The 27,582-nt window shown below is 39.8% G+C and overlaps 1 protein-coding gene across 1 annotated transcript; it reads left to right on the top strand.

The window, feature by feature from the left end:
• Positions 1–31: 31 nt before the first annotated feature.
• On the top strand, positions 32–27,216 carry LOC124540013 (dystrobrevin beta). Its single transcript, XM_047117412.1, has 20 exons — positions 32–301; positions 897–1,077; positions 1,633–1,849; positions 2,244–2,329; positions 2,653–2,804; positions 3,487–3,595; positions 6,738–6,904; positions 7,784–7,911; positions 8,522–8,625; positions 10,025–10,116; positions 11,125–11,163; positions 11,387–11,499; positions 12,316–12,487; positions 13,582–13,682; positions 14,521–14,609; positions 19,110–19,172; positions 20,055–20,150; positions 20,589–20,645; positions 21,952–22,034; positions 23,224–27,216. The coding sequence occupies exons 2-20, from the start codon at positions 903–905 to the stop codon at positions 23,275–23,277; spliced, it is 2,097 nt and encodes a 698-aa protein (XP_046973368.1). The 5' UTR covers positions 32–301; positions 897–902; the 3' UTR covers positions 23,278–27,216.
• The last annotated feature ends 366 nt before the right edge of the window (positions 27,217–27,582 follow it).

Genomic DNA, 27,582 nt, shown 5'->3' on the forward strand with positions numbered 1-27,582 from the left:
ACGTCACTGTATTTCAATGGCAGTCGGTAGACTTGTCATTTCACATTCATAGAACCATTTATGACTTTAATTCGGAATTAAATTAAACATTGTATATTTTATAAAAATATAACAAATTTGTGTGACCTTTTGGAAAAGTGTGTGTTGAGAGATACAATTTGTGTACTTAATGTGTTGTTAAACCATCTTTCGCGAAACTTTAATTCTTACTCATTTCTATATAATCGATATAAGTAAATAACTTCTATATTTTCCTCTGATTTGTGACTAATTTATTGACAAAGTGATGAGATAGTAAGAAGTAAGTGCTTAATTTAATTTTAGGCATTCATCTAGATTAAAAATAGTAGTCTTAAACGATAAAATGTCCTAATTGTTAGTGAACTATAACATTTAAAAATTGTATGTTGTCTTATTAGACGAGACTAGCAATATAATTTGTTTATCCAAAAATTCATGAAATAGTAATAAATGGAAATTCGTCGAAATAATATAAAAGATAAAAAAACTAAACTGCTGTTTTGTAATACTCATTAGAAAAAAGAAGCAATAACGAAATAATGTATGATTACGAAATGCTAGTTTAAAAATATTTATTCAGTTCTTATTACGAAACAAAAGATTCAACACTGTAATCTTTACATTATTATTTTCAATATATAATGTTTCTATATAAAATTATTTAAGAGCAAATAATTTGAATCTACAGTTACTTTAAAATTTTGCTACCTTCATATTAATTATTTTTTATAGATACTGCAAAATCATAATAAAAATACGACATTTTATTTTTATAATATATGTTTAAACCAATTGTATAAGAAATGTATTTACTATAAAATTATAATAATAAATATAATAGTGAATATCATTATAATAGTAGATATCTCTTTAAGGTTACCATGTCGTTAGAACGTGAGAGTATGGGTGTGATGCCCCCAATCCCTGTGGGCAGTGGGCCCTTAGACCCTCGTTCACAGCTACTCCAAGAAATGAGGGACCAGAACTTTGATCTTATAAGATTTGCATCTTATAGAACAGCGTGCAAACTCCGCTTTGTCCAAAAGAAGTGTAACTGTGAGTGTGTATATAATATTAAATATATAAATACAATTACATCAAAATGTAAGTTCAATATAGTTTATTTTAAAATGCAAGAAAATAAATGACCTACTTTTATATTGGTCTAATTTTGCTGCTGGGGTATGTGTGAACTGGATTCTCATTCATTATTCTATTACTAAACATAACTATAGTAACGTGTTCTGTATTGATGTGTGATAGAGGCCATGGAGTGAAAAATACAAGGGATATAACAAATATAGTAATAATATAGAAATAATCACTACTATCATGGCTTATTACTTACACATTCTACTGTCTTTAAATCTTCATAATAAAAAAAAAATTGCATACACTATGGCACTATATATTTATTCGTTTTTACATATACATTTTGCTACCCTTGTAATCATTTGAATGAATCTTATGATGATAATTGTACCAATATCCAATAGATAAGTGTGATGTAATATAATATTTTCACAAACCTTCTTATCAAGAGATTAGAAGGCTTTAAATCGTCATCGGGTCATTATTGTATACTTCTAATTGTTTGTTTTTGTTTTACAGTACATGCAATAGATATATGGAATGTGATAGAAGCCTTTCGGGAAAATGCACTCAATACTCTAGAACCGACTGCCTGCGTCAATGTCACCAGATTGGAGACACTTGTGTCGTCACTGTATCACAACTTAAATAAAAGATTACCACCCGCCAATCAAGTGTCGGTCGAAGCGTGTTCTGCTTTGCTTTTAAATTGGCTGCTCTCAGCATACAGTACAGGGTAATATATGTTTGAATAAATCTTCTTGAATCACAGTAAATATGATCTATACTAATATTATAAATGCGAAAGTAAGTTTGTTTGTTACCTCTTCACTCTTAAACTGCTGAACTTATTTGGATGAATTTAGCATGTAGAACATTTTAATCCCAAGGAAGGATGTGGGAAATTTTTCTATTTTATGAGGTTATAAAATTGGCCATGATGGTTTGGCTGCTATTTGTAATGATTTTTAAATTATACATGAGGGGGGAATCCAAATTTTAAGCTAGTTCATTATAAATTTTAATATTTGATTATAGTTTTATAAGCATTTTTGAATGTTTTCACAAGTTTATTACTTGTTAAATTATGATCTGTTTGTAGACTTCAATAGTTGTTCATGTTTTTGCAGAGAAAATGTGGGAAAAATTAGAGTTTTCTCGATCAAGGTTGCATTGGCAACCATGTGTGCTGGGAAACTTATGGATAAACTAAGATGTGAGTAATAGACACAATTTGTAAACTTTTCTTTATTATATACACACATTTTATTATTTTCCATCTTGCTTTTAAATGAGCTTGGAGTGTATTGTTTTTAGAGTTAATTATTTTGTTTTCATTTATTTTTTGTTTAATATTCTCATTGTTTTGAACAATTGTTTGCATTAATTCATCACAAGCTCTCACTTATATGTACTAACTTACATACAGAAAGTTAGTATAATAGAAATAGTTATAGAATTCTGATTATGATTTGTTTGCATTCTCTTCATTGAGCTATGTCAGTCTTCTAGGATTATTAACTATATAATTATTTTCAGATATATTTTCTCAACTGTCCGATGGCAACGGTCATTTGTTAATGAAGAGGCTGTCGGACTACCTACGTGAAGTTTTAGCTCTACCTGCAGCTGTGTACGAGTCCCCGTCGTTTAGTTACAATGATAACTTGGCAATATCTATATTTAATCAGGTAAATAATTTATTAAAATCATCTTATTCTTCTTAATTTTAAATAGTAATTAAGAAAGGTTTGGTCAAAGTTACCACTGGTTTGGAGTTTTGGATGAAGCCTCTCTTTTCTTAATTGCCTATTTTGCAAATTAATAGGTTATTAAATACAATTTAATTATAAACACACAAAACATAAAGAAGACAAACCTCAGATTTTCGTTTTTCGTGCGTGTTGCTAATGATTCAGCATATATAAGAGATATAGACTATGATTTATATAACTTTATTAATAAAACAACACTTATAACACTCAACTATTTATTTTCACTTTAATTTTACTCAAAAAATTCAGAAAAATTTCTATGTATATCTATAGTGAATATCATAGATTGATCCAGCTCTCGACTGAAAATTGATATTGCATCAATTTATAGTCAAATGTTGTTATTTGGCATCCTGTTATGGTTGGAGTATATATAATACAAGTAAAATACTACTAACTCACTATGAGATCTCTGAAAGAACAGGTCTTGTAGTTGATGATGGATATTCCGTGCCTGACATAGACGCTTATTAAGAGTTTGCTGTCATTTAAAAGAAACCTGATAAAGAGCTCAACTGAGTAGATATATCATTAATAGGCCGTCTTTACTTCAGCTGTTGAAATTGTAATCTAATTAATATTATTATTGTTGTTACAGAATGTTAAAATAACAGTAAACGATTTCTTGGACACTTTGATGTCAGATCCCGGACCGCCATGTCTTGTTTGGTTGCCTCTATTGCACCGGCTTGCCAGCGTTGAGAACGGTATGATAAAAAAATTAATTTAGTAAGTATATTATATGAGTTTAGTATATTCAAATGTTTGTGTTAAACAAAAGTTGTGTTGTGGCTTAAAGGGTGAGTGAACCAGAGTAGTTAATGGTATTTATGTATTTTATGAAGTATAAGCATATTTTTTACTGTGTCCATTGTATATGGGTAAAATGGACCAATTAGGAATAAGTTGGATATTTGCAAATCTGTTGTTCTAAATTCTAGCTAAGAACCAAGTGTATAACATTATATATAATTTATACTTGGTGGTAGGACGTTCTGCATCATACGAGGTGTTTTCAAAAATATCGCGAATTTTGATCGCGGGTTACGTACATTCGAATTTTGATCTTTTTGTGGCATTATGTTCGTACTCATGTCTCTCACTTATGCCGACAAGCTCGGCCATTTCGAATGTTCACTTAATTGTTGACAGTTGCTTTGCTTGCACGTGCTACGGACACGTGCCCCCGAGTTGGCACCGGTCTTAACGCGTCTTTTCCGGCAATCCTACGCATTTGGCGTCGTCCCGAACTGGAAGACTGCTTTGGTCCCTAAAAAAGGCTACCGCTCAGACCCGCCCAATTATAGGCCTATAGCCATCACCTCCTTGCTCTCCAAGAATGGACTCCATTATAAACTGCCAGCTCCTGCGGTATCTAGAGGAGAACCAGCTTATTAGCGACCGCCAGTACGGTTTCCGTCCAGGTCGGTCGGCAGGTGATCTCCTAGTTTACCTTACAAGTGGGCGGAAGCAGTTGAGAGCAAGGGTGAGGCATTAGCAGCCAGCTTGGACATAGCGAAGGCCTTCGATCGCGTGTGGCACAAAGCGCTTCTTTCGAAGCTTCCTTCCTATGGGCTTCCCGGGAAATTATGCAATTGGATTACCAGCTATTTGGCAGATCGGAGCATCAAGGTCGTTGTCGACGGTGCATGCTTTGACTTAAAATTCGTCAATGAACATTATCAATGGAACATCAGGTTCCACAAGGCTGCGTTCTATCACCCATTCTGTTTCTTCTGCATATCAATGATTTGTTGCAAATCGGGAACATTCACTGCTATGCAGACGACAGTACCGTTGACACCTTATACACCGGCCGCGCTAATATTTCTCGGGAAAACGTCGAAGAAAACCGGAACAAACTTGTGTCTGAAATCGAGTCTTCGTTAAACAAAGTCTCGAACTGGGGCCGGCTAAATCTCGTCCATTTCAACCTCAAGACGCAAGTTTGCGCGTTAACCGCAAAAAAAAAACACCATTTGTCGTATCTCCACGATTTGAGAACATCCCTATAGCCGCTACAGGTAGTATCGGAATACTTGGCGTCGATTCGAGCCTCGTTCAGGTCCGCGGTCAATTGGAAGGCAAATCTCCCAGTACCAGCTCCTTCCATTTGACCGCATCCAACGTGGAGCGGCTCGAGTTATCGACGATCAAGCTCTTTTCGATCTGCTTGATCCTTTGGCTTTGCGTAGAGATGTGGGATCACTCTGCATCTTCTACCGATTTTTTTACGGGGAATGTTCCGAGGAATTGTTCGAATTAATCGCGCCTGCTGAATTTCACCTTCGGACATATCGTCAAAATTCGAAGTTTCACCCGCACCACCTCGATGTCCGAAAATCCACAACAGCGCTATTAGCTCTAAGACATTTTCTGCCTCGCACAACCACCAGAAACCAGCGGAACCAGCTTTCGCTGGCGGTTTTTCCGAACTGATACGACATGGGAACCTTCAAGAATAGAGCGTACTCCCTCCTCAAAGGCCGGCAACGCACCTGCAAGCCCCCTGGTGCTGCAGATGTCCATGGGTGGCTCCTGCTCGTTTGCCACCTATCACATAAAAAAGAACTTGGATCGTCTTCGTTTTTTACCTATTAAAAAAATGGATCAAGGAACCTATATCAAATTTTGTGTGAAAAACGAAATTAAGTGCGCGGATGCATTCCGAATCTTGACTGTGGCATACGGAGAAGCTACCTTGGACTGAAGCAACGTTTATCGGTGGTACAGAATGTTCTCAGAAGGCCGAGAAAATGTGAACGACGAAGAGCTTGCCGGACGCCCGAGCACTTCAACAACAGACAAAAAATTTAATGAAGTGGAGAAAATGATATTGGCCCAAACATATCGATTGTCTCGTGCCATTCGATTTTTATCAATGATTTGGGCATGAGAGCCTCGAAATTCGTACCAAGATTGCTCAATTGCACCAAAAACAGCATCGCATGAACATTATTAATGAGATGTTGGACTTTGTCCGCGACGACCCAAATTTGCTCCAGAAGGTCATAACTGGTGAAGAATCTTGGGTTTATGGTTATGACGTGGAAACCAAAGCTCAATCATCTCAATGGAAGCTGCCGCACGAACCAAGACTGAAAAAAGCGCGCCAAGTTCGGTCGAATGTGAAAGTATTGCTGACAGTTTTCTTCGATTGCAGGGGCGCGGTGCATCATGAGTTCTTTCCATAGGGTAGAACGGTCAATAAGGAATATTACCTGCAAGTTATTCGCAATTTGCGCGAAGCAATCCGGCAGAAACGCCCGGATTTGTGGAAGAACAAAAAGTGGCTTTGCACCACGATAACGCCCCTGCTCACACATCGTTGCTTGTGCGCTACCTTTTGTCCAGAAACAACACACTAATGATGCCGCAGCCACCGTATTCCCCAGATCTGGCCCCCTGTGACTTTTTCTTGTTCCCTAAACTGAAAAGGCCCATGAAAGGACGACGTTACGCTACGCTTGACGAGATAAAGACGACATCGCAGGAGCTGAAAAAGATAAAAAAAATAGATTTTTTTAAGTGTTTCGAAGATTAGAAAAACCGTTGGCACAAGTGTATAATAAAAAAATAGGTATTAATGAATAAAAAATATTTTTTGAAAAAACACAAAATTCGCGATACTTTTTGAACACACCTCGTAAATATAGTCTAACGCCGAGCAGAAATACTAAGTACGGTTGTGTTCCGGTTTGAAGTGTGAGTGAGTCAGTGTAACAGGTACATTGGGCATAACATCTCAGTTCCCAAGGTTGGTTATAATTAGAAATGGCGCCCATATCACTGGGCAGGTAGGAGCACTAGTGTGGGGTGGGTCGCGTGAGTAACGGCGCGTGTCCGCAGTGGTGCACCCGCTGGCGTGCAGTGCGTGCCGGCGCGGCTCGCTGGCGGGCTTCCGCTACCGCTGCACGCGCTGCGCCGCGTACACGCTGTGCCAGGACTGCTTCTGGCGCGGCCACGTCACGCCGCCGCACGCCAACGACCACGAGGTCAAGGAGTACGCCACCTACGTGAGTACACCTACCCCTACCCCTACACTGCGGTCCGAGTACGGTCGGAGTCGTTTTTTTTTTTTTTTTTAAATGTATAGCGCTAGCGCTTGACTGTATCACACCTGATGGAAAGTGGGATACAGTCTAAGATGGAGCGCGCTTGCCTAGAAGGTGCCTATTCACTCGGGACTTGAAGGTACCCATATTGTAGGTGGTGGGGAAAACGGAGGTCGGGAGGGTATTCCAGACCTTGGCGGTGCGTATCAGAAACGAGGAAGCAAAACGTTTCGTACGTGTCTTAAATACGTCAACGTCAACCACGTACGGGTGAAGATCCTTTCGATCGTACAAGTGTTCAAACATTCCTTTTTGATTTATCATTATTTGGTTAGTAGCTACAAGTACCGGTATCTCTTTTACAACATATGGGGCCTTAATCCCAACTTAAATGTCGTATACTTTCATGTTGAAACGGTTAAGCTGGCTTTACTGATCTTTAGCTACCCCAAGCAACTTGTCCGGTTGTTATATCATCTTAACGCCCCGTGGCGGGGGCGTAATTTGAAACACATATCGACATTCGTTTTCGTCAGAAAAGATTTCACATTGTCTAAGGCCTGTGTTCACGAAAGCCCTGAAGGGCGCTATGTGATCTATATCGCTCCTATAGCAGTAATGCCGACACAGTCTATTTCATTAAGCTAATTTAAATAGCTAAACTTTTCGTATGTAACTGTAAATACTAGGCTTATTTTGATCGCAAAATGACGAATCAATGAAAGCGAGAATGATACCGTTTAATGACGCAAACAACAAATATAGTGCAGTATTTCCTTTACATAAATCGATTTAATTACAATAATAATGATGATTATTAACGATAGTATCGCATTGCAGAAATCTCCGTCGAAACAGATCGGCGCGACGCTCCGCAAGTCGTTCCGCTGCGTGCCCGAGCGGGCGCGCCCGCAGCTGCCGCGCTACCCTGACCAGCCCGAGCGGACCCTCAACCTCAGCCACATCGTGTGAGCTCGCGTGTCTATTTACATTTGTAGTTTTTTCTTTCCTGGCAAGTTCGAATATAAACTGTGCCAATAAGAATATTTTTTGATATAACAGTTAATAAATTAATAGAATTCTGAAGAGATCATCATCATTATCAATATCAGCAGCCGATCCACTACTGTACATAGGCCTCTCCAAATGCACTGTAGTCTTTCTTTTCTTAGTGAGTCGAGATGGCCCAGTGGTTAGAACGCGTGCATCTTAACCGATGATTGCGGGTTCAAACCCAGGCAAGCACCGCTGATTCATGTGCTTAATTTGTCTTTATAATTCATCTCGTGCTCAGCGGTGAAGGAAAATGTCGTGAGGAAACCTGCATGCGACAAATTTCATAGAAATTCTGCCATATGTGTATTCCACCAACCCGCATTGGAACAGCGTGGTGGAATATGTTCCAAACCTTCTCCTCAAAGGGAGAGGAGGCCTTTAGCCCAGCAGTTGGAATTTAAAGGCTGTTGTTATTGTTGTTTGTTGTCGTAGTCTTTCTTCGGCATTCTGAAAATGATGATTATAAGGAAAATGGTTGTAAACTAAAAACCAACTTCAATTTCCTCCCCCCCCCCCCCCCAGTCCGCCGTCGCCGGTACCAGCCCACAACGGGTTCCCGGAGTACGCGGGAGGGTACGTCAACACTGGCTCGCTTGACAGCCGCTCCTCCAGGTCCACGCATCGCAGTGAGTCTCACTTGAGTCATATTTCATGCTAAATCAGTTTCTTAGCCATTACACTCATTTCCAAATGATTGTTAATAAAAGTATTTAAAAATTACAATTTATTTCAAATAAGCATAGTCTAGTTAGTCTGATCATCATTTTTAAAAACGACAATACGTATTCTTATTTATTATCCAAGAAAACTTTCAAAAACATAAAGGATTATATGAATATAACGATCTGACAGATAGCTGGATGCAAGGTCCAGTATAAGGATGCAATCTAAGGTATTTCATTTTCCGGTAGCGGAGTAAAGTTTATAGTAAAAAAGCCAGAACACGAGCCAGAATTGAAAATTAAATGATCATATATAGTTATAGCATTAGTATTTTTTCGATTTTATTATTAATACAATTTAAATATACTAAGTTGAACTCTTATAACGGTGAACACTTTGTTTCTACAAACGCACTTATATTAAGATCTAGTACAATTTGAACAAAACAAAAACGTTGCGTGTTATATGGTTCATTTATTGGGAAAGGTTACTGACCTCTTAAAGATCAGTGGCGGATCCAAGATTGACGCTTTGGACTCATGGACTCCACTAAGTAGGTTTGGTCAGTGGCAGATTTACAAATTTGCCACTAGCAGGCTATTCAATTTTTACCGCCCCAACTGCGTTCTGAAATTCAATACTTTAGTTTAGTTTACAATCGTATTCATTACATTTATTCTGAAATTGCAACTTTATGATTTGTGTTCTCTCGTCCTCATTACATCGGACGTAATGTACATAAAAAACGTAAATTGGGCTAAATTTGCCGCCTCTCTAAATCTGTCGCCCTAGTTTGACAATAGGCTATTTGACTGGTTTTTAAAATCCATTGTATATTATTTAGTAGAGGTTAAGGAACCCAGTAAAAGTAGATTTTTTTATTTCTAGTACATATTTGCCGAAAAATATCATATTAAAAATTCCATATTTAAATAACGCGTGAAAACGCTACTTGGACAATATGGCTTTGCAATAGGGTCGGTGACGTCACTTTGCTGTATTTTAACCTGTGGTACAAAAGCAATGTTTACAACAAAGTGACCCTGTCATCATAAGTCGTGCCAATCAGGAGCGTTTTGTGTCACGTGACAAACGTTTGAAAAAATGCATTTTTATTTATTGATTTTTGAATAAATTAATTATTATTTTCAAGTTTCGTTGGTAAATTACCATTTTTAAACTCATAATATACACTGATTACAATAATTCATAATATATTTTTCGCATTGTCAAATAGCCTATTGGTAAATCCGCCACTGGATTAGGTAAAGTGAACACTAAAGAACCGCCTTGAATCGTCCTGAATACTTTCAACACGAGTTCAACCCATTTTGTTGTAACTTGTGTTATTGTTATATTCAGGTATAGCGGAACATCTCTCCCGCGGTGTCGACGATGAGCACCGCCTCATAGCGAGATACGCGGCTAGATTGGCGCACGAGAACCGCACGATGGTAAATATGTAAACCATAGTTATAAGTAACAGTAAATAACCTTGTATGTGTTCTCTAACTCATAATGTGACTTACCACGCTTTGCAGTTTCATAATTATGTTGCAATGAGAAAATTTGACAAATTGTGGGTAGGTAAAAAAGTCTTTAATAATATAATTATGGTACAGGGTAGGAATATGTCAGGCAACCGTTGTGATAACAACTAAACTATAAAAATTAAAAACTGTAGTGCACTGGTTTAGATGACAAAAAATATACTATGTTGTAGACCTTTGGACAAGCTCACCCAATATTAGTTGTTCTACCATCAAACGTCATTCACTTTGTATTTCGGTGTGGCGATGAAATTCTTAGGGTTAACTGTCTCGATTGCGGCTTCTAAAGCTCCAGAATGTGATCAGGATTCAAACTCCCTGATCGGGACGAATCCCAGTCCCAGATTGGTGTTAGAATTTGAACATTTGGTCCAACAAGCGTTCCAACTTTCTGTCCAACTTTCTCATGTCAGTGAGAATTCCCAGGATATTGAATACATGAGTGAAAGAATAGGGGATGCACTTGTGTATGTGCATATACTGTCCTGTAGAGGATGACCTTCGTGGCCGAAAGCGGTAAAGAGAATGTCATAATCTATGGTTCTAGGTTGTGGTGACCACTTAGCGAATGCCATAATCTATGGTTCTAGGTTGTGGTGACCACTTAGCGAATGTCATAATCTATGGTTCTAGGTTGTGGTGACCACTTAGCAAATGCCATAATCTATGGTTCTAGGTTGTGGTGACCACTTAGCGAATGTCATAATCTATGGTTCTAGGTTGTGGTGACCACTTAGCGAATGCCATAATCTATGGTTCTAGGTTGTGGTGACCACTTAGCGAATGCCATAATCTATGGTTCTAGGTTATTGTGACCACTTAAATCTAATGTTCGCCTGCCTGTTTGTTATTAATTTGAAAATATACATATGTTGAGTTAAAAATGAAATTTATTATTTTACTTCGTCGCAGCCGAGAGCCGGCAGATCGGCTTCTCTGACACCAGAATTGGTAAGAATTTACAACATATAAGTGTATGTGTGTGTGATATAGTCTAAGTAAAATTATTGCCTTCCTTGATCTTTTAGGATCTTTCAAACAGGACAAAATCTGTATCAAAAATTAGATGTGATAGACTAACAAAGCTTGTTAAATATATTTTCGCCGCATTTTAAAAGCATGTCGCGCAGAAATATGGGTTTGGGTATGTTTATTAAATTCAAGCTTTTTTCAGGGTCGGTCGTCATCGGAAGGTTCGGAAGTGGACGCGGCGAGGCAGCAGCGCGAGCTGATATCTCAGCTCGAGGCCAAGAACCGCGAGATAATGAGAGAGATCGCTCGTTTAAGGTACCAGTAACGTTCTCCCAAAAATTTTGAAGCCCTTTTTCCTCTTAAATAAGTAATCATACTAAGTCGTGTATTATGTTCAGGTTCATGGGACATTCTAGTTCTTATAGTTGGTTGCTAATGTTGGTGTTTTTAGAGGGTGGTTACATTCTCAAAGCACCCATTTGCCAGACTTGTTTGATTAATTAATCAAAAATTTTTTACCTTGTTGTTCTTTCTTGCCTTTGGTGTTGTAATACAAATTCTTTGGATCACTGTTGACTGTTGAAATTTTTTGGCTCTTTCCAATTTCTGAGACATTTCCAGGCTCTTGATGTGTTTGTGCTTACAGAAAAAGACAATAGTTTTTTAGTCTCGAAAGGCAAATTCCAAAATTATAAGTGATATCGAAAAATGACATGTTTTTGTAAAAATTCTTGGTGGTAGGGCTTTGTGCAAGCCCGTCTGGGTAGGTACCACCCACTAATCAGTTATTCTACCGCCAAATAACAGTACTCAGTATTGCTGTGTTCCGGTTTGAAGGGTAAGTGAGCCAGTGTAACTGCAGGCACAAGGGACATAACAACTTAGTTCCCAAGGTTGATGGCACATTGACGATGTAAGGAATCGTTAATGTTTCTTACAGCGTCATTGTCTATGGGTTATGGTGACCACTTACCATCAGGTGGCCCATCTGCTCGTCCACCAACCTATACCATAAAAAAAAATTATTCGCTTCGCCGGCCATTGTATACATTGATTTTAAAAAAGTTCACATCAATATAATGGTTCCAATACCACCAATAATACAGATTAAATATGTGTCAATATTGTCAGACGGCAACAAGAGTCGGAGGCGGTTGGCGGGGCGGGCTCGGCGCCGCCGCTCGTGTCGGAGCTGCGAGCGCTGCGCCAGCGCAAGGACGAGCTGGAGGGGCACCTGTCCTCGCTGCAGGAGTCGCGCAAGCACCTCATGCACCAGCTCGAAGGTCTCATGAGGATGCTCAAGGTAACTAACGCGTGTACTTGTAATGAAATACCAGCTAGACTCAGCGTACATCACGTGGGATAAGTTATATATATAATACATATTACATTACATATGAGACAACATCACATACATTACTCTGATCCCAAAGTAAGTCGCTAAAGCACTTGTGTTATGGAAAATCAGAAGTAACGACGGTACCACAAACACCCAGACCCAAGACAACATAGAACATTTATGATAATCTACATTGACTCGGCCGGGAATCGAACCCGGGACCTCGGAGTGGTGTACCCATGAAAACCGGTGTACACACCATTCGACCACGGAGGTCATGACATTTCATTATTCCAAATTTTCTGCGCTCCGCGCGTTTTTAATCTGTAACTGAAAGTCAGTTTGCCGCGCATTTTGATGGTTGAATGACAGAATGACGGATAACGTTTACATTATTTTGAACTTTGATTTTGTATGAAAATAAAAAGATATAATAGAGGAGGCGATATTAGTGAACTTTAAATGTCGTTTCTTTGTATTTTCAGATAAGATAAATGTATAATTGTAATAGTTTAATGATAATTGTTATGATATTGTAAAGGCGTGTTAAATAAAACAAATCTTTGTATTTTCAGAGAAACAATTGTGGTTCATTTTGAGCATCCTCAATAACCTATCTTATATACTTTTGTATTATAAATCATTAAATATTATAAAACAAAGTCCCCCGACTGCGTCAGTCTGTCTGTATGTTCGCTATAAACTCTAAAACATTTTATTCTGTTTTCACTAAATGATGCAGAAGATTTAGATGTAGATATAGAGGATAGATAGTTTTTGTGTAAATAAGTTGAAATAGAACGATAATGTCGGAAAAAAGCAACAAAAAAATATAAATAAAAGGTAACAAAACTTATTTTTGTCCACTCGTGTGAAGCCGGAGCGGGCTGCTAGTATTGTCTGATATAAAGTGTGACGCAGATTGCAGGTCTCTAGAAAACAGTCGTACACATGCAATAGCTTATCCCAGTACTAAGATATTTACGGTTGCAACATGACATGTATTGTATATTTATTGTATTAAAATGGAGTTAAGAAGTCTTATTATTCTGTATTAGACTCAGCAGTCCAGTCCGAGATCGACGCCGAATTCGTCCCCGCGATCGACGAAGAGTCCTCCTCTGCCTGGGTCGCAACCGCAGCCTTCCGCGCCGGAGAGGTAAGACATGTGATCTATATATACATATCTCAAAATCTCCGATTTCTTATGACCATGTTCCTTTCAAAAAAGTATGGGAGCGTTCAAGTATTACGTAACGCAAATTTTGAAGATTTTTGTCTCTCTCCCTTGTAACGCACTGTAACGTTTTTCTGAACCCCCCCCCCCCCCCTGTCTAAACGTTACGTAACACTCAAGTGACCACTATCACCCTCAAGATAGGTGCGCACCGAGACGGGCCGCAACGCATAACAAAAATTCTCCTGAATCAGTTTCATACATTTTGTGTGGGCATCGCAACGCATTGGCGCATCACTAGCCAGGCGTATTTTTGCGGCGATGTTATGCGTTGCAATGCGGCCCGTCTCAGTGTGCGTTAGCAGACGCAACAAGTAGACGGCTGAATGAGTGCTGTTCGTGAATTACCAAACAAAAACCGAATCATCAACAATATTTATTGATTGCCAAAACCTGACTGATTATAAGATACTGGGTTGCGGTGCGGCCCGATGCGCCTGCTATATGCTTTGACGCAATTTTGCATTGCGATGCGTTGAGGCCCGCCGCGGCTATAGTTTTCGCGTGCCTTAAAAGTACAAAAACTTATGTTATAGTTATTATCTAATATAGTTTTAATGGACTTTTAATCTAAAATACGTGCGTACTTAGTTTATTTCACGAGACACCGCCTCTCCCCCAATTCGCTTTACGTAATACTTGATCGCCCCCTATACATCACATATGATGAGATTTAAAATATTGTTATCGATATTGCGGTCCCTCCTCCCCTGTGCGCGCCACAGTCAGAACTGTGCTCAAGCAAAATTGTCTTTTGCAGGGAGCCTGTGCCGCGCGGTACGGTGCGCAGCGCGCCGCAGACGCCGTCGCTCGGGGAGCGCGAACGCATCGACATGACGCACAGTCTCGGTGCGTACACACTCTCTGTACACACACACACACACACACAGCTGACACAGGGAGCACGGTGCGCAGCGCGCCGCAGACGCCGTCGCTCGGGGAGCGCGAACGCATCGACATGACGCACAGTCTCGGTGCGTACACACTCTCTGTACACACACACACACACACACAGCTGACACAGGGAGCACGGTGCGCAGCGCGCCGCAGACGCCGTCGCTCGGGGAGCGCGAGCGCATCGACATGACGCACAGTCTCGGTGCGTACACACTCTCTGTATACACACACACACACACACACACACAGCTGACACAGGGAGCACGGTGCGCAGCGCGCCGCAGACGCCGTCGCTCGGGGAGCGCGAACGCATCGACATGACGCACAGTCTCGGTGCGTACACACTCTCTGTACACACACACACACACACACAGCTGACACAGGGAGCACGGTGCGCAGCGCGCCGCAGACGCCGTCGCTCGGGGAGCGCGAGCGCATCGACATGACGCACAGTCTCGGTGCGTACACACTCTCTGTATACACACACACACACACACACACACAGCTGACACAGGGAGCACGGTGCGCAGCGCGCCGCAGACGCCGTCGCTCGGGGAGCGCGAGCGCATCGACATGACGCACAGTCTCGGTGCGTACACACTCTCTGTACACACACACACACACACACACACAGCTGACACAGGGAGCACGGTGCGCAGCGCGCCGCAGACGCCGTCGCTCGGGGAGCGCGAGCGCATCGACATGACGCACAGTCTCGGTGCGTACACACTCTCTGTACACACACACACACACACACAGCTGACACAGGGAGCACGGTGCGCAGCGCGCCGCAGACGCCGTCGCTCGGGGAGCGCGAGCGCATCGACATGACGCACAGTCTCGGTGCGTACACACTCTCTGTACACACACACACACACACAGCTGACACAGGGAGCACGGTGCGCAGCGCGCCGCAGACGCCGTCGCTCGGGGAGCGCGAGCGCATCGACATGACGCACAGTCTCGGTGCGTACACACTCTCTGTACACACACACACACACACACAGCTGACACAGGGAGCACGGTGCGCAGCGCGCCGCAGACGCCGTCGCTCGGGGAGCGCGAGCGCATCGACATGACGCACAGTCTCGGTGCGTACACACTCTCTGTACACACACACACACACACACACAGCTGACACAGGGAGCACGGTGCGCAGCGCGCCGCAGACGCCGTCGCTCGGGGAGCGCGAGCGCATCGACATGACGCACAGTCTCGGTGCGTACACACTCTCTGTACACACACACACACACACACAGCTGACACAGGGAGCACGGTGCGCAGCGCGCCGCAGACGCCGTCGCTCGGGGAGCGCGAGCGCATCGACATGACGCACAGTCTCGGTGCGTACACACTCTCTGTACACACACACACACACACACACACACAGCTGACACAGGGAGCACGGTGCGCAGCGCGCCGCAGACGCCGTCGCTCGGGGAGCGCGAGCGCATCGACATGACGCACAGTCTCGGTGCGTACACACTCTCTGTACACACACACACACACACAGCTGACACAGGGAGCACGGTGCGCAGCGCGCCGCAGACGCCGTCGCTCGGGGAGCGCGAGCGCATCGACATGACGCACAGTCTCGGTGCGTACACACTCTCTGTACACACACACACACACACACACAGCTGACACAGGGAGCACGGTGCGCAGCGCGCCGCAGACGCCGTCGCTCGGGGAGCGCGAGCGCATCGACATGACGCACAGTCTCGGTGCGTACACACTCTCTGTACACACACACACACACACAGCTGACACAGGGAGCACGGTGCGCAGCGCGCCGCAGACGCCGTCGCTCGGGGAGCGCGAGCGCATCGACATGACGCACAGTCTCGGTGCGTACACACTCTCTGTATACACACACACACACACACACACACACACAGCTGACACAGGGAGCACGGTGCGCAGCGCGCCGCAGACGCCGTCGCTCGGGGAGCGCGAGCGCATCGACATGACGCACAGTCTCGGTGCGTACACACTCTCTGTACACACACACACACACACACAGCTGACACAGGGAGCACGGTGCGCAGCGCGCCGCAGACGCCGTCGCTCGGGGAGCGCGAGCGCATCGACATGACGCACAGTCTCGGTGCGTACACACTCTCTGTACACACACACACACACACACAGCTGACACAGGGAGCACGGTGCGCAGCGCGCCGCAGACGCCGTCGCTCGGGGAGCGCGAGCGCATCGACATGACGCACAGTCTCGGTGCGTACACACTCTCTGTACACACACACACACACAGCTGACACAGGGAGCACGGTGCGCAGCGCGCCGCAGACGCCGTCGCTCGGGGAGCGCGAGCGCATCGACATGACGCACAGTCTCGGTGCGTACACACTCTCTGTACACACACACACACACACAGCTGACACAGGGAGCACGGTGCGCAGCGCGCCGCAGACGCCGTCGCTCGGGGAGCGCGAGCGCATCGACATGACGCACAGTCTCGGTGCGTACACACTCTCTGTACACACACACACACACACACACAGCTGACACAGGGAGCACGGTGCGCAGCGCGCCGCAGACGCCGTCGCTCGGGGAGCGCGAGCGCATCGACATGACGCACAGTCTCGGTGCGTACACACTCTCTGTACACACACACACACACACACAGCTGACACAGGGAGCACGGTGCGCAGCGCGCCGCAGACGCCGTCGCTCGGGGAGCGCGAGCGCATCGACATGACGCACAGTATCGGTGCGTACACACTCTTTGTACACACACACACAGCTGACACAGGGAGCACGGTGCGCAGCGCGCCGCAGACGCCGTCGCTCGGGGAGCGCGAGCGCATCGACATGACGCACAGTCTCGGTGCGTACACACTCTCTGTACACACACACACACACACACACACAGCTGACACAGGGAGCACGGTGCGCAGCGCGCCGCAGACGCCGTCGCTCGGGGAGCGCGAGCGCATCGACATGACGCACAGTCTCGGTGCGTACACACTCTCTGTACACACACACACAGCTGACACAGGGAGCACGGTGCGCAGCGCGCCGCAGACGCCGTCGCTCGGGGAGCGCGAGCGCATCGACATGACGCACAGTCTCGGTGCGTACACACTCTCTGTACACACACACACACACACAGCTGACACAGGGAGCACGGTGCGCAGCGCGCCGCAGACGCCGTCGCTCGGGGAGCGCGAGCGCATCGACATGACGCACAGTCTCGGTGCGTACACACTCTCTGTACACACACACACACACACAGCTGACACAGGGAGCACGGTGCGCAGCGCGCCGCAGACGCCGTCGCTCGGGGAGCGCGAGCGCATCGACATGACGCACAGTCTCGGTGCGTACACACTCTCTGTATACACACACACACACACACACACAGCTGACACAGGGAGCACGGTGCGCAGCGCGCCGCAGACGCCGTCGCTCGGGGAGCGCGAGCGCATCGACATGACGCACAGTCTCGGTGCGTACACACTCTCTGTACACACACACACACACACACAGCTGACACAGGGAGCACGGTGCGCAGCGCGCCGCAGACGCCGTCGCTCGGGGAGCGCGAGCGCATCGACATGACGCACAGTCTCGGTGCGTACACACTCTCTGTACACACACACACACACAGCTGACACAGGGAGCACGGTGCGCAGCGCGCCGCAGACGCCGTCGCTCGGGGAGCGCGAGCGCATCGACATGACGCACAGTCTCGGTGCGTACACACTCTCTGTACACACACACACACACACAGCTGACACAGGGAGCACGGTGCGCAGCGCGCCGCAGACGCCGTCGCTCGGGGAGCGCGAGCGCATCGACATGACGCACAGTCTCGGTGCGTACACACTCTCTGTATACACACACACACACACACACACACACACAGCTGACACAGGGAGCACGGTGCGCAGCGCGCCGCAGACGCCGTCGCTCGGGGAGCGCGAGCGCATCGACATGACGCACAGTCTCGGTGCGTACACACTCTCTGTACACACACACACACACAGCTGACACAGGGAGCACGGTGCGCAGCGCGCCGCAGACGCCGTCGCTCGGGGAGCGCGAGCGCATCGACATGACGCACAGTCTCGGTGCGTACACACTCTCTGTACACACACACACACACACACAGCTGACACAGGGAGCACGGTGCGCAGCGCGCCGCAGACGCCGTCGCTCGGGGAGCGCGAGCGCATCGACATGACGCACAGTCTCGGTGCGTACACACTCTCTGTACACACACACACACACACAGCTGACACAGGGAGCACGGTGCGCAGCGCGCCGCAGACGCCGTCGCAGATACGCAGATTGTATACCTAAATGTCCTCAAAAGTACAGCAATTTGTACGGATAGATATATGCTAATCAGCAAATTTTTGTTTTTTTTGTAATTATATACCTTTAGAACCTTTTTCAATCGAAGTTAATAATACAAATTTAACCCAACAGGCGCAATGGAATCAATGGGAGGAGATCCTAGAGGTTTTCATCAGAACCAACGACCTACCACAAGTGAGTACCGATACATTAATGTAAATACGTATATAATGAGAAATATAGTTTTAAATGTTGTAAAAAATGACCTATGTCTCGTTGTAAGTTTATTTATCCATCGATTAAACTTAATAAGTATAGTTATAGTATATGCCTACTAGTGGGTAAAGACCTTATTTAGTCTTGGAGGTGTTTTTTGCATTTTAGCACGCTGTCTGAAAGCAGGTTGAATGATATCCATATAATATAATGTTATCCGGCGCATGCATATGTTACTTGGTGGTAGAGCTTAGTACAATTCTGCCTGGGTACTACCAACTCTTCAGATATTACTACCAATGGCACAAGGGACAAAACAACTTAGTTCCCAAGGTCAGAGGTATTTAGAAATGTAAGAAGTGGTTAAAATCTCTTTAGTGGTGACCACTTACTATCAGGTCGCCTTTTCCTTCCATTTAATCCTCCCTGTGATTTTCTTTACCGTAGAATATAAATATGTATGGTTCGACACAACTTAGATGTCGCATCGGCAAAATTCGTAAAACCGATCACATCCGAATTGAGTACGCTATGCCAAATTATCAATATTTATTTCTCATGCGAATATGATCTTTGCACAAACGTAATAACTTGTAATATCATATGACGTAATATATTCGTCAATTTGACGCGTGGATTTACATGCACTTGCTTTCTCTGACGCGTGAATCTATAGCGACGAATAGCGTCGAATGGCGCGATAGGGAGCTATTTCTATTGGTTGTGTAAATCGGCAGTAATCGGTTTTAATTTCATTCCATTGCATTTTCCGATGCTACATCTAATTTGTGTCCTACTATACTTGTTCTAGCATATATATAGTTATCTTTTCGATATTAATACAATGGTTGTTATTTTCAGTGGGCATAGACAACAGAAGTCTACGAAGCGATCTGCTGTACGCTGCGGATTCAGTCACGAACGCTATGTCGACTTTAGTCCGAGAACTTAATTCAGGTGAGATTAAAATTTTACTTATTTTAAAAATACATGTCAGATGTTTTTTTTTTTCCAAATAGTGTTTAGGAGTTTTGCATGGTTTACCAGTTTTTACCGTTCTGTAATGATGGTGACATGGCACGCATTTGTCCATTTTTATGCATGTTTTATCGACACCCTTAGAACATTGACGCCATCTTTTAAAGGCGATATTTGTAAACTTTATAACGTCAAAAAATCTTACATAAAAAACAAATGACAACCGATTAAATATACAAACTTTTTAAATTAAAAAAAGTCGTAATCTCAAATTACTTCTTATTAAACATTTGTGGAATTCTAATGATTTAACTCGATACATTAGGTTAGTTCTATCGATATTGCTTAGAAGTTATTTATCGAGCAAAGTTATATGAATGTGTGTTTAGTCGTTTTATGTTGCTAAATGTTTTGCAGAGGGTTCAGACACAGAGGATACAGTCAAAGGAGGCTTGGAGGCCAGAAAGAGGCGGGGTAAGTTTCACTTGAATATAACTAAAGTTTTCAGTTTCAAGGTCAGTCTTGGTAAATGATTTCTGTAGATTCATATGCACTATAACCTTTATTAGTATGTAGATAGAATCCATTTTGTCATTAATTTTAATGTGTAACATCTAACCTTTTGTTTTTCTGCAATCTGTTTGAGTTATTTGAATAGGGACGGAAATGTGTAATATGTAGCCAGTTGTGTGATTTCGCAATCGGAGCGCTAAGCTTCCCCTCAAAAATGGGCAGACTGAGCCCAGCATTGGGACATTTCTAGGCTGTGGGATTAATATTATAAAGCTAAAGGCTTTTGTTATCTACTCATTCGTAAGATCGTTTGAGTTGTAAGCTACTGGATTAGAAATATTATTTAAGCGCTATATATTCTAAAACATTCTTTGCTAATAATAAAACACAATATAACATTACAAGGAAGGGACATTAATGCGCGATAAGCTCTTTTTATATATGTATATTGCTTATAATATATATTTATATATTTTATGTTTTGAATATTTCCTTTTTTTCGGAACTCATTTTAAATTAAAATAACATAATTACAATATAACACATTTACAAGTGCATGAATAATAATAATAATAATAACGCATGCTTAAATATTATTAAACAGTTCGTAATTACATTAATGTCGATGCGTTGAGGGAAAGGATTAAGATTTATTATTAGATAAATAATATTATCATTTATTTTCCCTACCAATGAATATCATTATAATCTCCATAAATAAATAAATTTAATAAAAAATAATTTTAATTTTAAATAATTAGTAAAATATTTTTTTAATCTATACTGCGCTATCCAAATGCTTATTTTTGTACTGAAATATTTAATCATGTCTAACTAACAGCTGTCAGAAGATATTCTTTCAGAAGCCGGACTTTAACTGTCAAACGTAATTCAAACGAGTCTAACTACGAGTCAAATATTTAGGTTTTTTATCTCTGTTTTTAAACCACCTCTATCTACTTAAAACTAGTTCAATCTGGATTAAACCAGTAATATTGTCCAGACAAGTAAATTGTAGGAATACAATTGAACTGTTTGCATAATGTCTCATGTGATGATTTCATCCATATATCTATATTATATGTAAATGTTAAGGTGACTCATACATAATCAGCCCATTTGAAAAAGATAATAGTAGAATAAGATATTTGGATAATTAAAAAATAAACAAATTATATTGTAATATTATATTTATTAATTACAAAAATCGACTCTATATAGATTATTCTTAAAAAGGTAATCATAAAATTTGTTTAATAAATTACAGATTTCGAAGAAGACGAAGACAGTGATGAACCAATGCCCCGGCCGCAGCTGCCGCGACACTACATCCACGATAACAATGTTCAGGTAAAATTACACCTAATTGCACTAGTATTAGAGTTCATTTCTCATTTCAAATGTAATGTGTATTATATTATTATAAGGTTTTTGTAGGACTTAAAGTAAATAATGGCTTGTGTGCTAGAGATTATTAGTTTTTTATTTTTATTATAAATTTGCTTGTTTATTTTAGTTCTTTTTTTAAATATAATTTTAATTATTATTTCTGTCTGGGTTCGCTAAATTTTGATATTATATAAATCCTTAGTAGAGTGTATTTAAGTATTTTTATATTTTATTCAGGCTGTTGAAATACAATGATAGTATCACTGTTATCTCCTCACGCTTCAACCGCTGAATCGATTTAGATGAAATTGTGAATGGAGATAGTTTGAATCTCGGGGAAGGATTTTTTTTTTAAATAACGGATGGGGGTAAAATGTGTTTCGAATTATAAGTTAACTTTTGAAAACATCTCACAAATAAAACCTCCAGATTCAGCTAGTAGAAAAATAAAATGGAGTCTTATTTTTAATATAATCATATGGAAAAAAATAGGATGCTACATTTTTTACTAGAGATGAGATTACTGTTTTTCTAAATTATAGTGTTATGTGTGTCTATTTTGTTACATTAGGTTTTTAACGAGCCCCAGCTATTGACTACAGTTCCACATAGTTACTATTGTTGAATTTTCGAACATTCTGTATAGTTTATTCTGATTGTTAAAGTAATTCTGATTGACCAGAATACTATTTTGACACATAAGTCTTCCAGCGTATAAAATCTTTTTTAGTATTTAGTTAATACTTTATTTTCCTTATGCTTATTTTTTTGTTAAAAATTCGCTATTTTTATTTATTTCAGAGTTTGCCACCTAGTGTTATAACGTCCTAAGTAGTGTTTGAGGTTGGTTTAACTTGTGTTTTTTTTTGTTTCGCTCTTTTTCCATATATTTTTGTATTTTTTTTCCACTTAAGCTTAAAACTGTACTGTTCACAAAAAAAATATTTTTATTTGTTTTTATATTATAAATTTAAAATGTAAAGTACCAAAACCTTGTCTTAAACTCTTTAACTCTTTATAATGGAACACATTGACATTAGTTATAGTGATACATTATTTATTTATTGGTAAATTATTGTACTTGGTTACAAAAGGCGGAGTTATTACTTTGTAATTAGTTTAAATTAATTAATGAAGTTATTTCTTGCAGGATATACCGCCTCCTCTCCCGGCTCGTACGGGTCATTACTACCCGCGCACATAGCTCTAAAGTATACGTAATTTTATAAAAAAAATCTCAGTAGATCGTTGTTGAAGCTGACTCTGGGTTATATACTAAACATCTTGTTAAAAAGTAACTTGGTATTTCGTAAAGGCTCGTTTTTAATTAACAACAGCTATATAACCTTACATGTTACCCTTATATTAATCCTTATTACAAGGGATTAAAGTTTAAATTGAAATGCATATACATAATACGTATTAAATGTCAGTTTCTTTAAATAACTAACATATTCATGCATTTCTTTTTTGTCATAAGAAATGCGTTGACTTTTATTATTCGCAACTCAACAGATTATATATTGACAGAATATATACGTACAGTTGCGCAGACAATTGTATCAGATGTATTGACGTAAGAATTATTAATTATTATCGAATTGTAAGGATTCATATATAAGTCTTGTCTTGTCTGATTGTAATTCTAAGATTGTCTTCGAAATTAATGAATTTTGTAACTTTTGTTGCCGATTGTACTTTTATTCAGAAATAAAAAATACGTAGTCGAAAATAAACAGACTGATTATACATTAATGATTGATATAATTACAAACGGACACATCATCACATTATATCACAGTATTCGTTTATTTTTTTTATATAAAATCAGTAAAAACATAAATAATTTCTTAGTTTCGAAATGTTTTGGCAAGATATAAATTGAAGATGGCGGTTTTCATATACCAAACGTAAAGAATTGTTGTCATTACTTGTACTTATTTAAGTAGTGTAGTTATTGTCATTGATATAAGTTAGTCATTTTAAACTTCGAATTTTAACCTTCTACATAAAAAAATAAGAATTTTTTTGAATGTTTAGTTTAAAATAATTTTAAAATCTTAAAGTACCTTTGGTTGTTTGACTCTAGTCCTTAGCTTTATAATTTTTTAAAAGCTCAAAATATCTTTTTTTTTTTAATAGGGATTTCCGTTACCCTTCCCCTTCTGTCTTCCATTTGTCAATTCCTTCCAAAATGTACAAAAATGTCAATTGATACTTCCTTAAACATCCTCTGCCTATTTTCACTTTGAAACCATTTTTAAAATCTCCCAACTGAACTTATTGCTAATACGGATATTTTAAAATATGTCTTATTTAATTTAATCATAGTTTAAATTTATTCCTATTAAATTTTAACTTTTTTTTTAGAATTAAAAAAAAAGGTTTTGCATATGAAATTTAAAAAAAGAACTTTGCTTTACGTAAGCATATTTTATTCCATTTAATAATTGTGGTTCACAACACTTTCGTTCAATTTTATGTGTTTTCAAGTTTTCGACCTTTTAGAACACCGATGCATTTCCAAACGGTAGCAATATGCTGTCCCGTTCTTTCTTACAGAATTTGTATAGTCTTGTCCTTGTCGTTTATAATGCGTGCGAGAGCGACGGCAAGACTATTCCGTTTAATCAACACTTTGCTGTTTTTTTGCATTAAAATACTATCTATCAAAGTATCCTTTATAAATATTAAGACTGAAAACATTGGTGTACCACCGCGAATGCCAAAATTTTTCAAGCCAAAATCGTTTCATTGAATTTTTATTCTGTGGCAGCTTCTTTTCATATTACTATGACTTGAACTATGAATTTTGGTGATTAGGGTTGCCATTCGTAATTATTAATTATTTATATAATGTGTGTTGCCTTGTGAAAGTGCATGGAATACACGTAGCTATTATAAATTTATTTATTTGGAATTTCTCATGCGAAACAATGTAAACAAAAATTTAGCCATTCGTCTTCACAATATATAAAACAATGGACTACTTATAAAAAAATGTTTCGTTCCTAAAAGGCTCGTAACCAAGCAGATGTAACTTTAAAATAGCGAAGGATTATTATAACAAAATTATCTTATTTATTGTATGTTTAAATTATATGAAAATAATATTCTATGCTGTTAGAAATTTATGTATTGTTGTAATAACATTAACCGTAATCATTAAACAGATGTTAGGAAAATAATCTTTCAACGGCCGGACTTTAACTGTCAAATAAATGTCAAACGAGTCATATAAGGCAAATATTTAAATTGATTGTCTGCACTTGATTTGCTCAGAATAATCAAACATTATTAATTAAATATGGCAACATTGTGATAATAAATCATTTTTAAATGGCAACCCTTGCGGTATTATATCTTATTGTAATGATATAAACGTCCAAGATTAAATGAATTATTAAAATATGTATCGCAACTTAATTTGTTGTAATATTATCATAATAATAAGTAATTTAGTTCTAAGATGTGTTTTCTTTGATAATTTGTTTGTGTTGTTCGATTCGTAACGTTTAATTTTTTAAGTATCATTAGCGTTGTACTTATTATTTTTTAATTGGTACTTTTTTTTTGGTATTGTACTTAAGGTTTAAAATTATACGATCTACTTGGTTTATCTGTAAATTTATATTTAAAAGTTTTAAAGTATAATCTTTCATGGTCTTTGATATTTAAAATAAGACTTTTTAACATGGAAGGCGGTTTGAAAGACAAAGTTCTAAGACCACTGTCATGACGGTCTTAGTTTTAAAAAAATACATTAAATATTCACTATTATCATAAATTTACTGTATTTTAGTTTTATATGTACAAAATGTAAAAAAAAAACAATTAGCTTCTATCGTGAAGGCAAATGGCCTCACGCTCTCAAAGCAAGCCTTATTTTTTGTTTTCTCTTATTATAACGTCTTTCAAGAACCATCTATTTCCAATATTTCTTTACACTTTGTACGTAAAAAATTGAAATATACTAAATAACGTAGGCTAGGTTTTGGCATATCATTTATTTTATATATAATTAAGTGCAATAATATAAGGCGTGAGCTATATCTTGCCGGATATGTGATGGATTCTACCATAGTTTTAATTTATTACGATAGCTAGAGATTTTGAGAATGTCATTTAGTATAACCCAAAGTATATAGCGATGGTATTTTTATATGACGTGAATGGATTGGATAATAGCGTTCTATATGATTTCCGCTGTGAAGCACTATCAATGACAAGATCCCATTGTAATGCTGTAGCCACACATGTGTTAAACAATGTATTACTATCTCATTTGTCTACATCTAAGGTGTATTAAAAACATAGCATCACTCGTATATACATATTCGAACATATATAGATATATAATGAACAATTTTCCATGTCATATAATAAAAACTATCGTATTAGTTCGTAAGGTCTGTACTTATTACTATTATATTTCAAGAAAAAATTTAAACGTTAGATTTTATAAAGTACCCCTCCCCCATTTCCCCCCTAACAGGTGAAATATTAAACTATCTAATCTATATTTTAAATCCATACTATATGTAATACTATAAGTACATAGTATTTTATACCATAATAGATTTCATATAAAAACGTAGAGTAGTTATATGTGTAACTATATGTAATTAAGTAGGAAGCACAAAGTGAAAACTTCGTTTCTGTATCGTGTCGTTTATATAAATATACGATTTTTTATGTGTTGTCTATTAGGTCACGTCATGTTATATGTATGTATGTATGTATTAACCTAATACTTTATGCAATGTTTTTGTATTTGTGTAAAAAATAAACGCTTCGGACTGAGGCTGAGGAAAGGTGGTCTTGCTTTGTGCTTTTATATGACAGCTGTCAACTGTCAACTGTCAACTGTCAGGCCTATTTTTTTTTTGTTTCTATTTGATTCCATTCGGCCAAGGCGAAACGTTTCATTCCTAGCTTGAAGGCGTTGTAAGGTTGTGATATCAACGAAAGGGTTGAGTAGATGATTCCAGATATATTATTTATTGATAGATGAGATATTTTAATTGAATTAATTGAATTACCCGAGGCAAAGTGAGACTGTCTTTCAAGACGAGGCTTGTAACCAACATCCATGATATTGTAAGGACTGTCGTTGCAATTGTAAACATTCCAATGCTTGTGATTATGCGTTTTATTTTCATCCCCTATTCATCCCCTTGTTATATTATAAATGATTAAATATTGAAAAAGATCAATGCTGATACATGTTTTATTTTATTTTGATATTTTGCAAACACATTGGGAAAGATACAATCAAAACATGAAATGAACAAAAATGTAAACTGGCTATAGCAAAATTCATTTTTGAGTATTTTTTTTGAATATTCAATTACATAAGTGTCTACCAACTGTAAGAAAAGTTAATTCTACTACGAAGGAGTGAAGGCACTTCAAGAGAAGGTACTCCAAATACTCTTTTAAAAAATTTGATAGAAATATTAAAAAATAAACAATTATTCCATATAAATATTTATTAACACCAGTCTTC

Source organism: Vanessa cardui, chromosome 24 (genome assembly GCF_905220365.1).
Source record: "Vanessa cardui chromosome 24, ilVanCard2.1, whole genome shotgun sequence".
In the NCBI taxonomy this organism is placed as follows: Eukaryota; Metazoa; Arthropoda; class Insecta; order Lepidoptera; family Nymphalidae; genus Vanessa; species Vanessa cardui.